This window comes from Chiloscyllium plagiosum, unplaced genomic scaffold (genome assembly GCF_037043375.1).
Source record: "Chiloscyllium plagiosum isolate Xiang-an unplaced genomic scaffold, Cpla_swu_hap1 HiC_scaffold_14, whole genome shotgun sequence".
Lineage (NCBI taxonomy): Eukaryota > Metazoa > Chordata > Chondrichthyes > Orectolobiformes > Hemiscylliidae > Chiloscyllium > Chiloscyllium plagiosum.
In genome coordinates this window covers 45,544,820-45,568,882 of record NW_028270152.1, presented here as the reverse complement: position 1 = coordinate 45,568,882, position 24,063 = coordinate 45,544,820, and the positions used below count along the sequence as shown (strand labels likewise).

Below are 24,063 nucleotides of genomic sequence, written 5' to 3'. Positions count from 1 at the left end.
TGTGTGCATATCTGTGTATAGGTGTGTGTGTGTGTATGTAGGAGTGTCTAAGTTTGTGTATAGTGCAAAGGTGGTTACCTGTAGTGTGATATGAACCCAAGGTCCTGGTTGAGGCCCTCCCTATGGGTACCAAACTTAGTACCACTTTTCGCTGCTACCTGTCCTGAAGTCCACCTTGGAGGATGGTCACCTGAAGGTCCAAGGTCGAATGTCCTGGACCACTGTTCTCCAACTGGGACAGAACACTCCTGTCTGTTGTTTGTCGGTGTCCATTCATTCGTTGCCGTAGCCTCTGCTCGGTTTCACCAATGTACCATGCCTCAGGGTATCCTTGCCTGCAGTGTATGAGATAGACAACGTTGGCTGAGTTGCATGAGTAACTGCCACATACATGGTGGGAGATGTCCCCATGCGTAATGGTGGTATCCATGTCTACACTCTGACATGTCTTGTAGTGCCAACCTGACAGGGTTGTATGGAGTTGTCCTGAAAGCCAGGCAGTTTGCTACAAACAATGATCTATTTGAGGTTTGGTGGTTGTTTAAAGGCGATCAGAGGAGGTGTGGGGAAGGTTTTGGCGAGGGGGTCATCCTCATTGATAATGTGTTGCAGGCCGTGAAGAACATGGCATAGTTTCTCGGCTCCTGGGAAATACTGGACAAGGAAGGGTACCCTGTCAGTTGCAGCTCGTGTCGGTCTCCTGAGGAGGTCATTACGATTCCTCGCTGTGGCACGTCAGAACTGGCGGTTGATCAACCTGTTAAACTATAACCTGGTATTGTGTGATTTTTAACTTTGTCCACTTCAGCCCAACACCGGCTCCTCCACATTATAGCATCTATGGAAGCAAAAGATGTATTCTCTTCATAGATAGTGCCATACTTGCTATATTTCTCCATTAAGTTCCTTTTGTTTCGTTGTGGCAATGACACCAGTTGGTGGAGCTGGTGAGACCGGCTCCCCTCCGCTGCTGTAGGCGGCGCTGCGGAGGGAGTTGAGGGTGTGCTGTGCGCGCCGGCGCCCCTCCGCTGCTGTAGGCGGCGCTGCGGGAGGAGCTGAGGGTGTGCTGTGTGCGCCGGCGCCCCTCCGCTGCTGTAGGCGGCGCTGCGGGAGGAGTGTGGGGAGGAGCTGAGGGTGTGCTGTGTGCGCCGGCGCCCCTCCGCTGCTGTAGGCGGCGCTGCGGGAGGAATGTGGGGAGGAGCTGAGGGTGTGCTGTGTGCGCCGGCGCCCCTCCGCTGCTGTAGGCGGCGCTGCGGCAGGTGTGGGAGGAGCTGAGGGTGTGCTGTGTGCGCCGGCTCCCCTCCGCTGCTGTAGGCGGCGCTGCGGAGGGAGTTGAGGGTGTGCTGTGTGCGCCGGCGCCCCTCCGCTGCTGTAGGCGGCGCTGCGGGAGGAGCTGAGGGGGTGCTGTGTGCGCCGGCGCCCCTCCGCTGCTGTAGGCGGCGCTGCGGGAGGAGCTGAGGGGGTGCTGTGTGCGCCGGCGCCCCTCCGCTGCTGTAGGCGGCGCTGCGGGAGGAGCTGAGGGTGTGCTGTGTGCGCCGGCGCCCCTCCGCTGCTGTAGGCGGCGCTGCGGAGGGAGTTGAGGGTGTGCTGTGTGCGCCGGCGCCCCTCCGCTGCTGTAGGCGGCGCTGCGGGAGGAGCTGAGGGTGTGCTGTGTGCGCCGGCGGTGTCCACCTGCCGGAATCATTTGAAGTGAGAGTCGGAGCGGGTGAGAAGATGCCGCTGGAGAACCTGGAGGATGAGGGCCTGCCCAAAAACCCCAACCTCGGCATTGCTCAGGCCAAGTTCTTGCTGACTTTGGACGGCCACAAAAATGACCCGAAGATGCGGAGCGAGCTGATGGATTCGGTGAAGGAGAACAGTGAGTGGCGGCGGGGATTCGCACAGTCACTGAGGCCCGAGGAGGAGGAGGAGCCAGGCGCCGCTTGTCGGCCCAGCCTTCAAGGCCAGGCCTACTACCCAGGCTGCGGCTGGCCGGGCTCGCTGCAACCGCGCGATGTCATTTCCCATCGCCAGCAGTTCCTGACGGCTGGTTTTAAAGCAGGCCTGAAGTCAGGATGGCGGCGGAGAGTGAGCGGCCCTGACTCCCCCGTGTCCACCCACCCTCCCTCTCCCTCCCTCCCTCCCCCTCCCCCCCTCCCCCTCCCCCCCTCCCCCTCCCCCCCTCTCCCTCCCTCCCCCTCCCCCCCTCCCCCCCCCCCCCCTCCCCCCCCCCCTCCCCCCCCCTCCCCCCCTCCCGCTCCCCCCCTCCCCCCCTCCCCCCCTCCCCCCCCCTCCCCCCCTCCCCCCCCCTCCCCCCTCCTCCCCCTCCCCCCCTCCCCCCCTCCCCCCCTCCCCCCCTCCCCCCCCTCCCCCTCCCCCTCCCCCCCTCCCCCTCCCCCCCTCCCCCCCTCCCCCTCCCCCTCCCCCCTCCCCCCCTCCCCCTCCCCCCCCCTCCCCCCCCCCCCCCCCCCCCCTCCCCCCCTCCCCCCCTCCCCCCCTCCCTCCCTCCCCCCCTCCCTCCCTCCCTCCCCCTCTCCCCCTCCCCCTCTCCCCCTCCCTCCCTCCCCCTCTCCCCCTCCCTCCCTCCCCCTCTCCCCCTCCCTCCCTCCCCCTCTCCCCCTCCCTCCCTCCCCCTCTCCCCCTCCCTCCCTCCCCCTCTCCCCCTCCCTCCCTCCCCCTCTCCCCCTCCCTCCCTCCCCCTCTCCCCCTCCCTCCCTCCCCCTCTCCCCCTCCCTCCCTCCCCCTCTCCCCCTCCCTCCCTCCCTCCCCCTCTCCCCCTCCCTCCCTCCCTCCCCCTCTCCCCCTCCCTCCCTCCCTCCCCCTCTCCCCCTCTCCCCCTCCCCCTCTCTCCCTCCCACTCTTAACCTTTACGATTTTGGAGCTGGCGTCTATTTCATGCCTTTCCCTCTTGAGGAAACATTTTTGCATTCGGTTGCCGGTTCGTTAATCGCACCAAAGTCCTGGCTTTGAGATCTGCAGTGCCTACTTTTGTTTGTTTCAGGGCCAAGCTGCAGAAGGATCCTCAAAGCTACATCCAATCCGAAAAGTTAAATGCCATATTTTGCGATGTTGCCTTGCAACTGCAGCCATGTGCCCTGTGTGTGCTTTTATTGTGTCTCCCTAAGCTGTGTAAAAAACCATATCATTGTATTTTTGTGTTTTGATTGTAGACTAAGACTTTTTTAAAAACTGCTTTAAAGCCCAGGAAGGAAGTGCTGCATTTTTAAAAGCAAGACACTTAAACTAATTGTGGTGTTTTGGCTGCTGGTTTGTTAAATGGGGAGATGTTTTCAGAAGGCACTGAGATGTGTATGCGGTGTGTGTTTTAGCTGGCAACAAGTAGTTGATTGATTTGTGCAATTCTGATTGCAGTGACCATTAGCTTGATGACAACTGTTTGGTTCATCAGTAGCTGAACAGATTGTGGGTGTGAGCAATACAGTGAGAACACTGACATTTTTAAAAATTGTATCAGTTGCTGTGTGATGTTGTCTTTAACCCATAACTAAGAGACTTAATTAGCGTACCCTGTACCTCCTGTAAACAAGTGAAAGAACTTTGAGAAAGAAGATCAAAGAATAGTGTGTCTTGGTGATCAAAGAGAACATCTTAATGAACTGTGGACTAGTGGTAGTGAACTGTGGTTCCCATTTTTTTTTCTCCCCTCCATAAAACCATTTTGTTTTTGTTTGACTGTTTCTGTCTGTATGTGTTTTTTCTTTCTGTATATGTGTGAAAAGGTTTTAGAACCTTTAATCTGGCTTGATCTAGTAGCCCCACATTTTGATAGTTCACAGCTGTTCTCTTATGATTAGAATTTATTTTCTTGAACTAAATAATAGTTCCTGTTCTTTTGTTAGCTTGATTCTACTGTAAATCAGGAAGTTAGCATACCTTTATTAAATCATGAGCTTGTGATGATGCCCAAGAGTCATGGACTCTACTCCATGCACTTGCCCAAATGGGTCACAATACAAATTAGAGGATGATATTGGCAGGAACTCAGGATATGTCATTCATGAGGAACCTTCAATGATGCACTGTCCTATAAAGTAGGTTTACATTTGGGAAAGTTTGACTTCAAAAGGTGATAAATGCAAAGAATTTGGATCTTTTGGCCAAAGGTCTGGGGTTGACTTTTGTTTTTACAACATTGACTGTGACTCAAATGGATAATATATGGTTTTAGTCTGTGTCCATACAGCAGTGTGAAGATGAATATGACATTCTTAAATTCCAGTGCCTTGGGTTTTGTTTTTTAGATATGGCACCATACTATGAACAGCTTTGTAAAGATGTCGGGTGGTCAATTGACACAGACTTGTTGAGCAAAATGAAAAAGGCAAATGAGGAAGAACTAAAACGTCTGGATGATGTACTGGAGGATGCAGAAAAGAACCTTGGGGAAAGTGAAATCAGAGATGCTATGATGGCTAAGGCTGAGTATCTATGCAGAATTGGTGACAAAGTAAGAATCTATGTCGTATACTTTGCACTTCTGTTATTTTAGTAGTTTGCATTGATGTAATTTGAAAGCAAATATATGTATACATTAATCAGCTATAGAAACCAATCACTTAGTCCCAGTCACCCAATTAAGGTGACATGGGGTAAAGTTGGAAAATTCATTAAATCTGGTATTGGCTAGGTTAGCTTTTTAATTAACATGAAATTTAAGAATGTAAAAGATTCTATTAGTTAAGATTTTTTTTTTGTTCAGTATATGTTTTTTGGGTTAAACTTAAGTGGTGAAACATAGAATATAAATATCCACCATTTTGGTAGAGTACAAAAGATAAAAGACTAGTGACTCAATCAAATTGATTTTTCTGGTGACCTTTTTTGAGTTCTCTGCCCAAGGACAAGTCCGTCTCAGTGTTAGAGCTTCCACAACACGTAGAGCAAGGAGACAGGTCCTGGAACCACTTCAGCTGCATTATGCTGTTGGGATGAATCTGAACCACACCTGCTGTTCATCCAATTGAATCAAAACCCACTTTCCCCAAGGAGTCCAACAAACTATTCCAGCATTTGTGATGTAATCCAGAGCTATCAGTAGAGAAGGTGGAAGAAGCTCCAATTTCCTTCCATCATATGGCTGACCAGCAATCTCTTCAATTCCTCCAACTGCCGTTGGAAGGTTGATAATCAACCTATTTGGTCATGTTATAAACACATTCCTTGGTCATCAAGTCCATGACATTTCATCCACTTTATAATTGTATGTTGCAGAATTTTTAATGTAAAATAATTTTGGAAACTAATGTTATAAAATCAGGCACTTTTTGGTATATATAGTGTATACTGAAGCTCTGAATCTTTGACAGGTACAGAAAGTTTGTATTGCTGGTATATGAAAAAGAACGGCTCAGAGGGATATTGACCTCATGCTGGGAAATGAGACTAGATTGGGTTGGTGTGGACTTGTTGGGCTGAAGGGTCTGTTTCCACACTGTAGTGAATCTAATCTAATCTATATTTAGCTTTACACATGTCTAGCCATTTATTATCTGAACAAAAGCAAGTGCAGTGTTTCATAGTAAAAGAATTGGAATAAAACCAATAAATAACCATGTGAGATGTGTATTTTCCTTTTGAAACTTGTAAAAGGGTTTTCAGTTTAGCTTGATGTTTTGTGAGTAACAGCATCTCTTCTGTCCGTAGTCTCCCATATTTCCATTTTGGACTCTCCACTAGTCTGCTTTGTAGAAGTAATTCCAACGCCATACCTCAGAAAGGTATGGCGATGCTGTGAAAAGCCTCTCCAATCTAGAACACACGGCGGCAGTTATGGAATGAGGACTAAGCTGTTTATGACAGAGATTAGCATTTTCTTTATTAAAAGGACTGTGCATCTTTTAAATTTTCTAAGCCAGATAACTATGGTTGATCAATCATTAAAAATATTCAGGGCAGAGTCACAGAGACATACAGCATGCAAACAGACTCTTTGGTCCAACTCATCCATGCAGACCATGTATCATAACCTAATCTATTTGCCAGCACCTGACCCATATTCCTCTAAACCTTTCCTATTCATGTACCCATCCAGATGCTTTTTAAATGCTGCCATTGTACCAGCCTCCACCACTTCCTCTGGCAGCTCATTACATACACACACCACCCTTTGTGTGAAATGTTGCCCCTTTTATATCTTTTCCTCTCACCGTGAACCTATGCCCTCCAGTTCTGGGCTCCCCCACCCCAGAAAATAGGTCTTGTCTGTTCATCCTATGCATACCCCTCATGATTTTATAAACCTCTATAAGGTCACCCCTCAGCCTGCAACACTCCAGGGAAAACAGCCCCAGCCTATTCAGCCTCTCCCTCTAGCTCAAATCCTCCAACCCTGGCAATGTGCTTGTAAATCTTTTCTGAACCCTTTCAAGTTTCCGAAAGGAAGGAGACCAGAATTGCAAGCAATATTCCAAAAGTGGCCAAACCAATGTCCTGTATAGCTGCAACATGACCTCCCAACTCCTATACTTAATGCTCTGACCAATAAAGGAAAGCGTACCAAACGCCGCCTTCACTATCCTATCTACTTGCGACTCTACTTTCAACGAGCTATAAACCTGCACTCCAAGGTCTCCTTGGTCAACAACGCTCCCTAGGACCTTACCATTAAGTGTAGTGCTGGAAATGCACAGGTCAGGCAGAATCTGAGGAGCAGGAGAATCGACGTTTCGGGCAAAAGCCCTTAATCAGGAGGGCTTCATTCCTGATGAAGCACCTCACATTTATCTAAATTAAGCTCCGTTTGCCACTTCTCAGCCCATTGACCCATCTGATCAAGATCCTGTAGTAATCTGAGGTAACCTTCTTCGCTATTCACTACATCTCCAATTTTGGTGTCATCTGCAAACTTATTAATTATACCTCTTATGCTCACAATCAAATCATTTATATAAATGATGAAAAGTAGTGCACCCAGCAACGATCCTTGTGGCGCCCACTGGTCACAGGCCTCCAGTCTGAAAAGCAACCCTCCCACCACCACCCTCGCTGTTTTCTACCTTTGAGCCAGTTCTGTATCCAAATGGCTAGTCCTCCCTGTATTCCATGACATCTAGCATTGCTGACCAGTCTCCCATGGGGAACCTTGTCGAACGCCTTACTGAAATCCTTATAGATCACGTCCACTGCTCTGCCCTCATCAATCCTCTTTTTCTTTCAAAAAACTCAATCAAATTTGTGAGACATGATTTTCCACATACAAAGCCATGCTGACTATTCCTAATCAGTCCTTTCCTATCCAAATACATGTAAACCATGTCCCTCAGGATTCCCTACAACAACTTGTCCACCACTGACATTCAGGCTCACTGGTCTATAGTTCCCTGGCTTTTCCTAACCACTTTTCTTAAATAGTGGTACCATGTTAGCTAACCTCCAGTCTTCTGGCACTTCACCTGTGACTATTGAGACAAATATCTCAGCAAGGGGCCCAGAAATTACTTCCCTAGCTTCACACAGAGTTCTAAGGTACACCTGATCAGGTCCTGGGGATTTATCCACTTTTATGTGTTTCAAGACATCCAGCACTTCCTCCTCTGTAAGATGGACATTTTTTAAGATGTCACTATCTGCTTCCCTGCATTCTATAGCTTTCATTTCCTTCTCCACAGTAAACACTGATGCAAAATGCTCATTTAGTATCTTCCCCCGTCACCACACATTGGCTGCCTTGCTGATCTTTGAGGGACCCCATTCTCTCCTTAGTTACCCTTTTGTCCTTAATGTTTTTGTGGAATCCATTTGTATTCTCCTTAACTGCATTTGTCAAAGCTATCTCATGTCCCCAAATTGCCCTCCTGATTTCCCTCATAAGTATATGCCTACTGTCTTTATACTGTTTTAAGGATTATATCAATCTCTTCCGTCTATAGCTGACATATGTACTTCTTTTTCTTAACCAAAACCTCTCAATACAGAGGTGGCTAGATTTTTGGATACTGAGGGATATAGGATAGTGCAGGAAGTTGGAATTGGAAGATCTGTCATAGTCTTACTTAATGATGGTATATGCTTGATGGACTAAATGGTCTAACTCACCACTTGTTTTTCATGGTTCTGTAATACCAATGAGCAAGTGGATCTGAAGCTCCTGGGCAGGACAGCTCACATGATTCATACTTGCAAGTGCCATTGAATACTTGATACTTGAATGATTAAAATTAATCAGCGAAGTGATACTGAAATTGTGGTGTAGTAGGGATTAGTGCTGCATCCACTATTTGTCATTTATATAAATGATTTGGATGAGAATTTAGGAGACATGGTTAGTAAGTTTGTGGCTGACACCAAAATTGCTGGTATAGTAGGCTGTGAATAAGGTTATTTAAGATTGCAAAGGGATCTTGATCAGTTGCGCCAATGGACTGAGGAGTGGTAGATGAAGTTTAATTTGGATAAATGCGAGGTGTTTCATTTTTGGAAGATGTACAGGTTATACCGTTAATGGTAGGGTCCTGGGTAGTGTTACTGAACAATGAGACCTAGGTGTTCAGATACATATTTCTGTGAAAGTTGTCACAGGCAAGCAGGGTGGTTGAGAAGGCGTTTAGCATGCTTACTTTCATTGCTCAGATCATTGAGTATCAGACTTGAGATGTCGTGTTGTGGTTATACTGATATTGGAGAGGCCACTTTTGAAGGCTTTTGTGCAGTTCTGGTCGCACTGCTATGGGAAGCATATTATTAAATTAGAGAGGGTTCAGAAAAGATCTACCAAGATGTTGCTAGGACTGGTGAATTTGAGTTATAAGGTGAGTCTGGATAGGCTTGGAATATTTTTCATTGGAGGGTAAGAAGTTGAGGGGTGACCTTATAGAGGTTTATAAAATCATGAGGGGCATAGATAAGGTGAATAGCAGAGGATGTTTCTCTGGGGTAGAGGAGTTCAAAACTAGAGGGCATGGGTTTAAAGTGAGAGGGGGAGGACTTAAAAGGATCGAAGGGGCAACATTTTCTTGCTTGAGGTGGTGCATGTATGGGACGAGCTGCCAGAGGAAGTGGTGGAAATGTGTACAGTTATAACATTTCAAAGGCATGTGGATGGGTACATGAATAGGAAGGGTTTATAGGGATATGGACCAAATGCTGGCAAATGGGTCTAGATCAGTTTAGGATATTTGGTTAGCAAGGACAAGTCAGATCAAAGGCCCTGTTTCTGTGCTGCATAACTCTGACTATGATACCTCCAGCATGTATTGTCCTTTTTTATAAAAACACTTTGGACTTAGTAGATCCAAATTATTATCTTAAAGCAAAATAATTTAATGTACTCTTACAATCAACAATCTGGAAAAATATTTTGTTTTGAATGAATATCACATTTGAAGATTGGAACATTTTTCCACACATGACAATTAGCGTGGGATAATTTTTTAAACTCCTAACTGGGAATAATTTAGTTTTGGTAATCAAAGGTAATAAGTGGTCTGGGGCATAGGTGGATAGAGGTTGTCTGTCAGGCATGATCTTATGGAACGGTGAAACAGGCTCAAGGGGTTAACTGGCCTACCCCTTCATTTCTGGTATATGCCAAAAACCAAGTTGGTGATGAATAGAACTGAAACCAATCGTTAAACCCTTTTTAAAGCATTTATTTTCAGAGTTATCTATTGCCAACACGGGCCTTCTAACTCAATAGCCACTGTTTATTTTGTACAGACTCAAGTAATCCCAATAGATACTCCTCTCTGGCATACAAATTAATACAATTAACCAAATCTTCCTCTTTGCCATACACGTTATATTTGCAGCTAAAATTCCAATAATAACTAACTCAAAGGCATCCATATTCTGTATGAAGCAATTTGTATATTGTGTGATGTATGTTTCGGTAATCTTTAAAAATTTGAGCATCCATTTCATTTTATAAAATATACAGTTACCTGTTCCTTTTTTAAACCTCATATGTTCTACTTAATCCTAGGTATATATCCTAATTATTTCACAATATGTAAAAATGCAAAATTAAAAGTGCAAGGAATCTGATTTGTAACTTCCTGGTGTGATTGATTACTTATTTCCAGCAATGACATGCCTATTGCTGGAAATCTGAAGGTCCTCTTGACTTGACCCAGAGGCCAGCTGGCATTAGGTGAGTGAAAGTATGTGCCACTGAGTTTAAGTGATCTTTGTGGGCATCTTTCTTTGAAGTCAGCAGTTGTGACCGGTAGAACCTCAATTTTGTTTCCTAGTCCTCCTATATTTTCACCAGATGAGAGTGGATACTTCAGTTTGCAACTCTGAAATTTCTGGAAGTATTGGTATTAAACTATACATTATCATGTAAACTCCAAGTATATGAATTAAGAGCAAGTGATAAAGTGATCACTGACTTACCTTTTTGTAATATGATTTAATTATTCTGTGCTCTCTAATCATACTTCACTTGAAGATTACAATTGATTTTTGCTTTCCTAAGTGGTACCACAAAAGATTGAGAAGTCACACTTGGATTTTATGTCATTAATAGTTAATAGCACATTTTGTGGCAATTTGTAAAGCAGATTTGCTTGGAGAATAGGTAGGTATAACAATATTATCACTGATAGGAAGATTAACATGACCAATTTACATATTCTGTTTTAAATGTGCATTGGAGTTTATAATGGGACATGATTGTAAGGAAAATGACAGCAGGAAGTAAGGATTTTTTTGAGTGCAAGTGTGTGCAGTGAATAGCAAGATGTAATGTACATCAATATTTAATCTACAAATGCAGTTATTTCAAAGATTGAAATCTTTGTTTAACTGCTTGCATATTTGAGGTTGACCTTCATGTGGATCCAGTTCAGTTGAATGATGGTACATTTACCAGTTTAAAGGAATTAATCGATGATGACCAGTAACTAATTAATATTCTTTAGCAACAATATTAAACATGTTCAGTGTGTGACATGGCATGGTACTTTTCTGAATCACTTCATCTCTGTAATTAAAATGTTTTGTTTTTAAGGAAGGTGCTTTGACAGCTTTTCGGAAAACATATGATAAAACTGTGGCTCTGGGACATCGTCTAGACATTGTATTTTACCTGCTAAGAATTGGCTTATTTTATATGGATAATGATCTGATCACACGTAACATTGAGAAGGCAAAAAGGTATTGTCACATTGCATTTGTGTGCATCTGATCATTTTGTTTTGATATGTGAATTGTGTAACATGCACTCCCTCATTTTGGAATGAAACCTTAAATTTGATAACTCATCTTCTCAAAACATCATCAGGTATAGTATTGTCAAATATTCCTACAAATCAGTTACTCTTGACTGCTTCTTTATAATTAACTTTGAAGTTGAGGTCGAGTAGCTACGCACATTACACAATGCATTTGCTTGGCATCTTGAAACTTAACCTTTTGAATACATGTATCATTTCTTTGCTGTAAAATTATAGTGTTTTCATTCATGCAGTTTCAAATTTAGTTAATATCAGTAGCATTGTAGTGTTTGTGAATCTAATAGTGAACGATGTCCTGAATGTGCTGTTCATATGGTGGCTGAAAATTTATGGCAGAACTATTGACTTTAAATGATATTGGAGTCAACAGAGCCTCAAGGGTTTGAGACATAATTCAGACTTCTAATATATAAATTGAGGTGTTGATTACTGACCATGTTTACCTGAGATCCTGATGTGACTGGGATGACTCGCAGTTACTTGTTATAATAGTGGCATTGGAAAAAGTATGCTTAAAAATTGCTGGCAGAAGTGACAAAAATAGTAATAAGGCAAAGAATATTAAATTGAATTTTAAAAGCAAATTTACTTTCTGTGTGGGTTCTCTTGCAGTTTGATTGAAGAAGGTGGTGACTGGGATAGAAGGAATCGTCTCAAGGTTTATCAAGGGATGTATTGTGTGGCAATTCGAGATTTCAAGCAGGCTGCAGAGCTATTCTTAGATACTGTCTCTACGTTCACATCCTATGAACTCATGGATTATAAAACCTTTGTAACTTATACTGTTTATGTCAGCATGATTGCACTAGATCGGCCTGACCTTCGTGAAAAGGTAAGCAACGTAATTGTAAAATAATTCTGGAACAAGTACACTGGATTGGTGTATTTCCATAGACATGGAAAATTGAAACACTTTCATTTGTTTGTGTACTGTAAGTTTTTTTTAACATACGATCTTTTGAACTCCTGCCATTAATGTTTTACTCGCTTGCAGAACTTCTGTCCTTAACTTCAAGGCATTGCCTATCTGAAATTATCCTCCGATTTAATATCGGTATTATAATGGAAAAATGTACTGCACTGTTGTGCTAGGCACACTCCCAAATCCAAGTATTACAACCTGGTATAAACTGTGTATTGTTGATACCAGTAGAAACAGTCCCCCCCCTTTTTTTTTGTTGGGCTCTTTTATAATGAATGCCAACTGGATTCAGTACGGACTAGTTGGGCCTGTTTCCGTGTTGCGTGACTCCGTGTTGCATAAAACTATTTTTCCATTTAATCATTTACATTGTTTCCCATGACAGACTTTAATTTCTTTTGTCTTGAGATTTTTAAAAATTCATTCACAGGATGAGGGAGGTTGCTGGCTAGGCCAGTATTTATTGCCTATCCCTAATTGCCCAGAAGGCAATAAGGACTCAGTGATATTGCTGTGGGTCTGAAGTCTGGACCAGGTAAGGACCCAAAAGGACAACAGTGAACTGGATCGGCGTTTTCCAGGCAATCCATAATGATTTCATCGTCATCATTAGACTCTTAATTCCAGATTTTAATCAGAATTAAAATCAAACCCATGTCACCGGAATATTACTTGGGTCTCTGGATTAACAGACCAGTGGTAATGCCACTAGACCATCGCCTCTCTCAAGTCAAGCCATGGCGAGGCTAAAATTCCAGTTTGGACTGAATGAGCAGACAACATGAGGAGAAATGTTTTATTCTTGCATGATTTTGAAAAAAAGTTAGGAAACCTATTTTGACTGCACTTTGAAAAGAGTGTTGTGTTATTAGTTTATACTTGGCAATTATTATTTGACACATGGAATTTGATAGGGAAGTGTATTTAAATTGTGTTTTCTTTTATTTGGGTCTGGATAAAAGTTGACTTAAAACAGATTTCTTTGTTGCTGGTGCTTAAGTTTGTTATTCCCTTTGGGATTGCTTTATTGAAGCTGCAGCCCTCAGCAAAACTGGTGAAACAGATGATATATTTGTCACATACAAACGGTTATATTTAGATTGTAGACAAAGCAAAAATTACTTTGTGCAATGTATATTCATTTGAGTGTCTTATATACACTATAGAATGTAAGCTCAGTCTGATTGGGTTTCTAGAATTACTGTGTACTCAGCATGCCTCAATATATGATGAGCTCTAATCTTTCGCAAGTTGATGAATAGAGAGTTCATTGATAGCCAAAAATTTAGACAGTTGTCAGTCTTCGAGGGTAAGCTCTCTGGACTTTGAGAGTACGGCCAGGATACCAGCCTTTGTCAGTTAGCTTAGTTGGCAGTACTTTCTAAACTGAGAAAGGTGGTTCAAGAGTCACTGGAGACTGGAAAACATAAATCATCCTGACACTTCAAAGTAGCACTGAGGTTGTGCTATGTACTTGAGCTAACATCCTTTAGATGTGGTAATGCAAAACTTCTATCTGCCTGCTTACCTGGTTGTAATTAATCCTGCATCACAATTTAAAGAGCAGAATGTTTACCATGTATCCTTGTCACCATCTCTCTCTCCCTCACACTGTAGGCAGAGAATTATTTGTTTATACATTTGCTGTTTGTGTAATTGTGCTTTTTTCAAATTAGATGCATTCCAAAAGTATTGTATTGTTTAGGAAATACTTCGGATACGGAGAATGAGATCAATGTTATATGAACGTAAATTACTTGCTCTTCCCCTTAGAAAATTTTAATGTGCCCCTGTAATAATGAATGCAGTGCTGTCCTTATTTCAGAAAGACATTGTTAACTGATCAACAGAAAGCATTAATAACTGAAACAATTTTTTCAGAAATTGCTGAAAAAAACCTCAGGTTCAGTAGCATCATTAATAACTGAAAATTGTTTATGAACATCATTGGAAATTACAGCTAGTAAATGAATAGGTAATAGAAGATCTGGTGGTATAATGGGTTTAAACTTTATTCCCCCCTATCTGAACCAACTTTCCTCTACTGAATGAAAGGGTCCTCTGTGAAATGAGGTTGGGCAGTTTTAATTTGGTTGCTTGTCCTTTTGTGACCATATCCTAATTTGGATGGTTTACATGGAAACATAGGGGTAGCGATAATCATGTTGATGCTTAGACCCAAGGTTAAAACATCTAAGGTTATTATGTTGCTGGACAAATGATCTGGGGACCTTAATTCACATTCCATTGCTGCTGGGAAAACCAATTTATTTAATGATTTGGCATAAGATTGACATAAACACTCACTGGTTCTTTAGAAAAGGAAATCTGCCATCCTTCCCTACGCTACCCTATATGTGCAAAAATTGAAAGAAATACAGATGCCAGAAATCAGAAACAAAAACAGAAATTGCTGGCAAAACTCAGCAAGTCTGGAAGCTTCCATGAAGGGAGAGCATGTCCGGTGACTTTTCTTCAGAATTGAGAACTAGATGGAGGGGCAGGCAGAAGACAGGCTCACGCTGGTACTAGCAATATGGGTAAGACGCAAGAGGCAGTTTTGAAAGCAAATTTCAGGGAGTTAAGAAGGAAATTAAAAAGCAGGATCTCAAGCACTAATTTTAGGATTACTCCCAGTGCCATGTGCTTGTGGTCATAAGAACAGGCGAATCTATCAATTGAACATGTGGCTAGAGAACTGGTATAAGAGGGAAAGCATCACATTTCTAAAGTGTTAAGGTCTGTGACTGTTTTTGTGGCAGGTGGAGCCTTTAGAGGTTGGGTGACATCTGAATAGAACTGGGGCCGATATCCTTGTAGGGAGATTTGCTCATGCTGTTGAGGTGGGTTTGAACTAGCTTGTTAAGGAGATGAGAACCTGAGTAACCCATATTGGAAGGAAGTAAAGTTGGTAATGCAAAATAGAAAAGCTGGGAGGAAGGGAGCCTGAAAGACAGGAAACAAGGTGGAGCATCAAGTATTCTTTGAATGCAGAATGATGCCAGAAAGACAAATTTAAAGGCATTCAGCATTCACAACAAGTTGGATTATCTAAAGGGACAGCGAGAGGTAATTAATTATGATCCAATTGCCATTGCAGAAACATGGTGCATGGTGATAAAGACTAGGAGCTGGATATTTGATATTCAGGAAAGATAGATAAGGACAAGGAAATAGAAGTGCGCTGATAATAATAGATGGGATCAGTATGTTAGTAAGAGACGTTCTTGCGATCTGAGAATCTATTTTGACAGAGCTAAGAAACAGCAAACATTGGTTGGAATTGTTTATAGTTCACCAAATAGTAATGGGAATGTTAACATTGGTGTAGGTCAGGAGGTGAAAAACATATAGCATGGGCAAACAGTAATCAAAAGCGAATTAGATCTGGTAAACCAATTGAGCTCTAAAGTTGTGGAGGCCAGGTTTCTGGAGTGTAAGGAATGGTTTCTAGAGTAAACTGTTGAGCCCACCAGAAGATAGACTACTTTAGATCTAATATTATGTAATGAAAAAGAGCTAATCATCACAGGAAATGACATCACCAACCCAAGGGAATCCAAACATGTGAATAGAAAGTGGGCCGTGCCACCAGTGCTTCATCTGGAGGCTCACTGATGTTAACTAGTATGGCGACTGGTTAACAAGGTTAAATCGCATGGAATTTCAGGAGAACTAGCCATTTGGATACAAAATTGGTTAGAAGGTAGGAGACAGAGTGGTGATTGTTTTTCAGACTGGAGCTGTGACCATTGTGCTGAGAGATTTGATGCTGGGTCCACTGCTTTTTGTCATTTTTATAAATGATTTGGATGTCAATAAAGGAGGTATGGTTAGTAATTTTGCAGATGACACTAAATTGGTGGTGTAGTGGACATTGAAGAAAGTTACCTGAGAGTATAACAAGACCTTGATCAGAGGGGCTAAGGAGTGGCAGATGGAGCTTTATTAAATAAATGTGTGGTGCTCAGGGCAGGACTGAAGCCTCAAGTCCTGGGGTGTGTTGCCGAACAGAGACGTTGGAGTGCAGGTTCATAGTTCTTTTGAGTCACAGGTAGACAGGGTGGTGAAGGTGATATTGGTATGCTTGCCTTTATTGGTCAGTGCTTCGAGTATCAGAGTTGGGAGTTCATGTTGAGGCTGTACAGGACATTGATTAGGCCACTTTTGGAATACTGTGTTCAGTTCTGGTGTCCTTGCTATTGAAAGATGTTGTGAAATGTGAAAGGTTTCAGAGAAGATTTAATAGGATGTTGCTGGGGCTGGAGCTACTTTCACTGGAGTGTTGGAGGCTGAGGGTAACCTTATAGATTTATAAAATCATGAGGGGCTTGGATAAGTGAATACTCGAGTTCTTTTTCCTAGGGTAGGAGAGTCCAAAAAGGGCATAGAAAAGTACAGCACAGAACAGACCCTTCGGCCCACAATGTTGTGCCAAGGATTACTCCTAATCTAAAATAAAATAACCTAACTTACACACCACTCAATTCATTGCTGTCCATGTGCATGTTCAGCACTTGCTTAAATATCCGTGGATGGCACAGTGGTTAGCACTGCTGCCTCACTGCGCCAGAGACCCAGGTTCAATTCCCGCCTCAAGCGATTGACTGTGTGGAGTTTGCACATTCTCCCCGTGTCTGCGTAGGTTTCCTCCGGGTGCTTCGGTTTCCTCCCACAGTCCAAAAAAAATGTGCAGGTCAGGTGAATTGGCCATGCTAAATTGCCCGTAGTGTTAGGTGAAGGGGTAAATGTAGCGGAATGGGTCTGGTTGTGTTGTGCTTCGGCGGGTCGGTGTGGACTTCCTGGGCCGAGGGGCCTGTTTCCACACTGTAAGTAATCTAACCTAATCTGCTTCCACCACCACCGCTGGCAAAGCATTCCATACAGTCACAACTCTCTGCGTAAAGAACATACCTCTGACGTCTCCTCTATACCTTTCTCCTAATATCTTAAAACTATGACCCCTCGTGCCAGTCAGTCCTGCCCTAGGGAAATGTCTCTGGCTATTGACTCTATCCATGCCTCTCATTACCTTGTACACCTCAATCAGGTCACCTCTCTTCCTCCTCCTCTCCAGAGAGAAAAATCCGAGCTTAATCAACCTCTCTTCGTAAGACAAGCCCTCCAGTCCTGACAGCATCCTGGTAAACCCTCTTTGCACCCTTTCCAAAGCCTCTGTATCTTCCCTATAATGAGGTGACCTGGACACAATATTCCAAGTGTGGTCTCACCAGGGACCTGTAGAGCTGCAGCAAAACCTCGCAGCTCTTAAACTCGATGCCCCTGTTAATGGAAGCTAAAACACCCTATGCTTTCTTAACAACCCTATCCATTTGGGTGGCAACTTTAAGGGATCTATGCACTCGAACACCAAGATCCCTTTTCCTCCACACTGCCAAGAATCCTGTCTTTCATCCGATATTCAGCATTTAAGTTTGACCTTCCAAAACGCATCACTTCACATTTATCCAGGTTGAACTCCATCTGCCATTTCTCAGCCTAGCTTTGCATCCTGTCTGTCGTGCTGCAGCCTGAAATAGCCATCGATACTATCGACGACAACTTTGTGTCATTGGCAAATTTACTAACCCACCCCTCACCCAAGTCATTTATAAAGACTACAAAGAGCAGAGGCCCAAAAACAGAGCCCTGTGGGACATCACTCACCACTGACCTCCAGGCAGAATACTTTCTATCTACAACCACTCTTTGCCTTCTGTCAACCAGCTAATTCTGAATCCAGACAACCAAATCTCCCTGTATCCCATACCTTCTGACTTTATGAATGAGCCTACTATGGGAAACCTTATCAAATGCCTTGCTGAAGTCCACATATACCACAACCACTGCCTGACCATCATCAACCTATCTTGTTACCTCAAATAACTCAATAGGATTTCTGATGCATGACCTGCCCCTCTCAAAAACATGCTGACTGTCTTTATGCTTTTCCAAATAGTCATAAATCCTATCTCTCAATTCTTTCCAAAACCTTGCTGACTACAGATGTAAGACTGACTGGTCTGTAATTGCCAGGGATTTCCCTATTCCCCTTCTTGAAAAGAGAAACAACATTTGTCTCCTTCCAGTCCTCTGGTACGATTCCTGTGGAGAGTGAGGAAGCAAAGGTCTTCGCCAACGGCTTAGCAACCTCCTTTCTCACTTCCTGGAGCAGCCTAGGATAAATCTGGTCTGGATCTGGGAATTATCAAGCTTAATGTTTTCCAAAATTTGTAGCACATCAACTTCATCAATTTTGACCTGTCCAAGCTTGTTTTCCAGCTCCTTGAAGTTCTCATTCGCAATAAGGTCCCTCTCCTTAGTGAAAACCGAAGCAAAAAAACTCATTTAGCACTTCCCCTATCTGCTCAGACTCCATACAAAAGTTCCCTACGCTATCCCTGACCGGCCCTACCATCTCCCTGATCATTCTCTTATTCCTCACGTATGAGTAAAATGCCTTTGGGTTCTTCCTAATCAAACCTTTTTCGTGCCCCTTCCTGGATCTCCTCAGTCCATTTCTGAGCTCCTTTCTAGCAAGCCTGTAATCCTCTAAAGCTGTGCTAGATCCTTGCTTCCTCCACCTTACATAAGCTGCCGCCTTCCTTTTGATGAGAAGCTTCTCTGTTCTTGTCATCCAAGGCTCCTTCATCTTACCCTTTCTTGCCAGTCTCAGAGGAACAAATTTGTGCATCATTCTCAACAACTACTTAAACAGTTTCCACATGTCTGTTGTGCCCTTTCTGGGGAACAACTGTTCCCAATCTGTGCTTCTCAACTCCTGTCTGATAGCGTCATAATTTCCTGTTCCCCAATTAAATATCTTCCCTTGGTAACTGCTCCTTTTACTCTCCAAGACAATGGTAAAAGTGAGACAGTTGTGGTCACTGTCACCAAAGTGTTCTCCCACTGTGAGATCTTTCTCCTGTCCTGGCTCATTGCTGAGCAGCAAATCCAAAATGGCCTTTCCCTTCGTCGGCTTGTCTACATACTGAGTGAGGAAACCCTCCTGAACACACCTGACAAAAATGGCTCCATCCAAACCATCTGCACTTAGGAGGTTCCAGTCGATATTGGGAAAGTTGAAGTCACCATAACAACAACCCAGCTACATCTGCATTTTTGCAAAATCTATGAATTCTTCAATCTCCCTATATCTATTAGAGGGTCTATAGAAAAACCCCAGTGAGGTGACTGCTCCCATACTGACTCAGTCGACAAAACTTCCTCAACAATCTTCATTTCTGTAGCTGTGATGCACTCTACACTAGCAATGCTACACCATCTCCTCTTTTTCCACCCTCCCTGTTCTTTTTAAACGTTCTAAACCCTAGAACATCAAGCAACCCTTCCTGCCCCTGTGAAACCCACATCTCCTTTATGGCCACAACATCATCGTCCCAAGTACTGATCCATGCTCTAAGTTCATCACTCTTATTTCTGACACTCTTTGCTTTAAAGCAGGCACTTTAACAGATCCCTTTGTTTCATCACATGAAAAACCTTCCCGATAGATTCAGTACATCCTGTCACTGCCCCGTCTACAACTCCCCCTCAGATAATGTAGCTCTGGTTCTACCTCCTTGCCAAACTAGTTTAAGGTGAGAGGAAAAAGATTTAAAAGGACCTAGGAGGCAACTTTTTCATGCAGAGGCTGGTGCGTGTACGTGTATGTGTACCGAATGAGCTGCCAGAGGAAGTGGAGGGAGACTGGTGTAATTGCAACATTTAAAAGCCATCTGAATGGACATGGACCAAATGCTGGCAAATGAGACTAGATTAATGTAGGATATCTGGTCAGCATGGATAAGTTGGGACCAAAGGTATTGTTTTTGTGCTGTACCTCTGTGACTCTAAGTTGATATGTGTTTGATAGCATGAACTAGGAAAGCAATTAGTATGTTAAATTTGAGTCCTTTCTTAATAAAAGTGAAGATTAAATGAACCTTACTGCAGTTGTTGACCATACTCATACTGTGTATATAGTCTCCTTAACCAAGGAAGCACACGCTTGCCTTGGAGGTAGCACAATGATGATTCGCTGAACTGATTCCTGGAATGAAGGAACTGTCCAATGAGGAGTTTGTGCCAACTGTGTCTATATTCCCAGTAAAGTGATCTCACTGAAATAAAGAACATTCTTTCTGAGCTTGACAGGGTAGATACTGGGAGAATGTTTCAAAATACTGTTTTGAGGAATAAGTAAAAGGTGACAAATAGTTTGCAGTTTTCTTCCCCTTTTATATTGATACAAAGTTCATAATTTTGGTTTGGATTTGGTACATTGCTTGAAACATTTGAAATGCGACTTTTTTTTTCTTTGACTGATGCACAATTTGTGATGCACCTGATGAATTAGGAGAATGTGTGAGGTGCTGGGAAAAGCACAGCAGGTCAGGCAGCATCCGAGGAGCAGGAGAATCAACGTTTTGGGTATAAGCCCTTCATCAGGAATCTCCTGCTCTTCGGATGCTGCCTGACCTGCTGTGCTTTTCCAGTGCCACACTCTGGACTCTGATCTCCAGCATCTGCAGTCCTCACTTTCTTCTATTTAGGAGAGAGAACCAAGTGTTGAAGATGGATGGTCAATATTGAACGAGGGGATCACTGTCTCAAATTGGAGAAACATCTTCACTTGAAGTTAACCTATGCATTTCTCCATGGCAAGAGCTGTGAATATTCAGTCACTAAGTATTCAAGTTTGAGACTAACAGAAAATAAGGGAATTGGCAAAAATGGAGGAAATTTACCTGACTTAGAGGATCAGTGTTGATCTTATTGAATGCTGGCACAGGTTCAAAGGGTTTACCCCAAACTTATAAGTCAGTGGTGCTTCAGCAGTATTCCTACAACGTGGCCTTAAACACCTTTTGCAGAAGTAACTTTGTGTTTCTGAGTTCAGCAGTATGTGGATGATCTTAGTGGTATTTAAGAAAGTAATTGTGGGGGATTCCGGAGCAATCTTAAAATTAAGAGCTACTCTGTTTTGGGTTGGAAACACTTCATTCAGTAAAGAATTGTGGATATCTAGCTTGTTCTTAAAGTGTCGATGCAGAGTTACCTAATACCCTTGATATTTGCAGTTAAGTTTAAGATGGACTAAGGGGGTTGAGCACCGATGAGCCACTTACTGGAATGATAAAACAGGCCAACGAGGTAAAAGACCTGTTCCTGTTCCAATTGCTTATCTCACAATGTGGCAAATTTCATAATGCACAAGATGGATAGTTTCAAGGTTGTTTTGGATGTGTTTTGGGACAGACTGCCCAGTGGTCAGCACTGCTGCCTCACAATGAGAGGGACGCTGGTCCATTCCAGCTTTTGGGTAACCGTTGGTATCTGTGTGCATTTCCGTAATGTGCTCTGGTTTCCTCCCACAGTCTAAAAGATCACACAGATTGGCTATGGTAAATATGGGGCTGTGAGGAAAGGGGGGTCATCTATCTTCCTTGGATGTTCTTTGGATGGTTGGTGCAGACATGATAGGCCAAATGGTCTCTTTCTGCACTGTCGTGATTTTTTGTTTTCCCAGGTTATAGAGAAGCAGTGAGTAAAATGAAATGTCACCAGGAACATTAACACTTCCTTTACACAAATGCTGCTTGACCTGAAAATCTCCAGCTTTTCCTTTTGTTCTTTGTGTAAAAGGTGCATTGTAATGCTGGCCTGGATGGCTAACGTCCTCTGGCCCTTATATTAATGTTCATTTGGAAATCAAATGTTATTGACAGCCTTTCACATCCTGAGAACTTTGTGATTATTGCATAAGAGTAAACTGCACTATTGCAACCTAGTTGCAAAAATTCCCACATCAATCAACTCGCTAGATGACAGTAGTAGAGATCTGATCATGCAGACTTTTTAATATTTTATCTGCAAGACAACAGTCTCCCCTGTAGATATTTTCAAATCAATTTGTTCAGAAATGGTATAACACACCTGGAGCAGATGAGACTTGAACCCAGGTCTCTTGGCTAAGAGGTGGGGACATTTCCAATGCTCTACAAGAGTCCCTTTTGAAATCTTGTTTGGACATGTTCTGACAAACATTTAGGCAGGTGAGAATATGACCGGGGTGGGGAATTACCACTGCTAACTCTACTGGTGTGACAAGCTTAATTACAGACTCAAACCTGAGTCTTTGAGAACACTGCAATATGTTCATTAAAATCATGCTAAGTGAGCCAATCTAGGAGTCTACGAAAAACTGCTAGTTCGTTTGGAAAGCCCACTGAATTTATGAAAAAAGATTCATTTAAAATTATAATTGTAAATGTTTCAATCCAGGTCATCAAAGGTGCAGAGATTCTTGAAGTACTGCACAGTCTTCCAGCAGTTCGACAGTATCTTTTCTCCCTGTATGAGTGCCGTTATGGGGTTTTCTTCCAGTCTCTTGGTAAGTTTACTGTATCTAATAAATTCTACACACAAGATAATCATATGAGTTATTTCACTTGCTGTAGGGAAGGAAACATCCACAATGATCAATGAATACTTTGATTTATACAAAGACATTTGTCTTCTGAGATATAGAGAACTTCATTTTGAAAGATTATCTGCATTTTGTTTTATGAGAAAGCAAATGATTTTCCAGGTTCCTGACAAACTAATTTGCCCTCTCGTCTTTAGCTACAGTAGAACAGGAATTGAGAAAGGACTGGCTCTTTTCTGCTCACTATCGCTACTATGTACGTGAAATGAGAATTTTGGCATATAGTCAACTCCTGGAATCTTACCGTTCATTAACGCTTACTTATATGGCAGAAGCCTTTGGCGTTGGTGTTGAGTTCATTGATCAGTAAGTTGGTTTCTATCTTGTACTTAGAATTGGATTCTGGAATTATGGTTTAGTCCAAAGCCTATTCTGCATCCTTTAATAACTTTTGTAAAAACTTGGATTTTAAGAACCAAATAGTGAAATTCATAACTTTTGAAAATAGTTTCATAGATGTAAAAGTGGGGCAGTTTATAATTTAAAAATGACAGCAACCAAAGCTACTTTCTCTCCCTCATCAGCTATTCTTTCTACAGTCTTATTTAAATGTTCTTCCAAAGCTGCATTATCACCTAACCTGAGATTTAATTTCCAATTTGCCAGTATTAAGAAAACATTTGAAGCTTTGTTTTAAAACCACCACTCAGAAGGGAAGGATTGCATGAGGATTTGTTGTCTTGTCTTGTACTAAATCAAGGCTACCAGTATACAAATCAAATAAAATTATAGTTCCTGATTAGGCAGTGTTAATAAAATGTTTGGCATTTGATTTGCAGGGAACTATCTCGTTTCATTGCTGCTGGTAGACTACATTGTAAAATAGATAAAGTGAATGAAATAGTAGAAACCAACAGGTATGTAATGTTATCCAAAGTGTAGACCAACTTTAACAATTAAAATGTTTAAGTGAAAAAATTAGTTTCAAGTGATTTAATTATGACCATTATTGTTACAGGCCTGACAGCAAGAACTGGCAGTACCAGGAAACTATAAAGAAAGGAGACCTGCTATTGAACAGAGTCCAGAAATTGTCACGAGTAATAAATATGTAATTTGCTAAAGGAATACTTAAACAATTCAAAATCTAAATGGCAATTACATGTTGAGTTATTTCTCCAAACTTGACCTTTTTAATATTTACAAATCATGGGTTTAGTTTGTGCCATTGTTAAACCTTGTGTAGTCTGAACTTCATAGTTTACTACAGTGGAAACATTTACAACTGTATATAATAATAAACAGCCAGAGCATGTTTTCAAAATACAGGCTCACGTGTTTCAGAATTTAAAGATTACGCTGGAATTCCAATCATGCTAGCAAATGCTATTGAACTTTCCATTGGGAAACTAAATGTTTTCTTCTGCCTTTACTGAAGAAATGCAATGTAAAATTGTTTACAGCATGTTTAAGTTACCAACATTCCCAACCACTTTTATTAGCAAGAAAAACCATTAAAACTTTGCAATGACACA

General features: G+C 42.5%; 1 protein-coding gene across 2 annotated transcripts; it reads left to right on the top strand.

Annotated features, from left to right (window-relative positions):
- The first annotated feature begins 1,665 nt into the window (after positions 1–1,665).
- On the top strand, positions 1,666–23,852 carry psmd6 (proteasome 26S subunit, non-ATPase 6). Of its 2 annotated transcripts, XM_043708268.2 has the most exons (8): positions 1,669–1,858; positions 4,242–4,447; positions 10,949–11,094; positions 11,787–12,006; positions 22,384–22,492; positions 22,726–22,894; positions 23,368–23,445; positions 23,547–23,852. In XM_043708268.2, the coding sequence occupies exons 1-8, from the start codon at positions 1,714–1,716 to the stop codon at positions 23,641–23,643; spliced, it is 1,170 nt and encodes a 389-aa protein (XP_043564203.1). In that variant the 5' UTR covers positions 1,669–1,713; the 3' UTR covers positions 23,644–23,852. The 2 variants fall into 2 exon arrangements, with proteins under 2 accessions (XP_043564204.1, XP_043564203.1); XM_043708269.2 differs by lacking the exon at positions 23,368–23,445 and having other exon boundaries at positions 1,666–1,858.
- Positions 23,853–24,063: the final 211 nt, after the last annotated feature.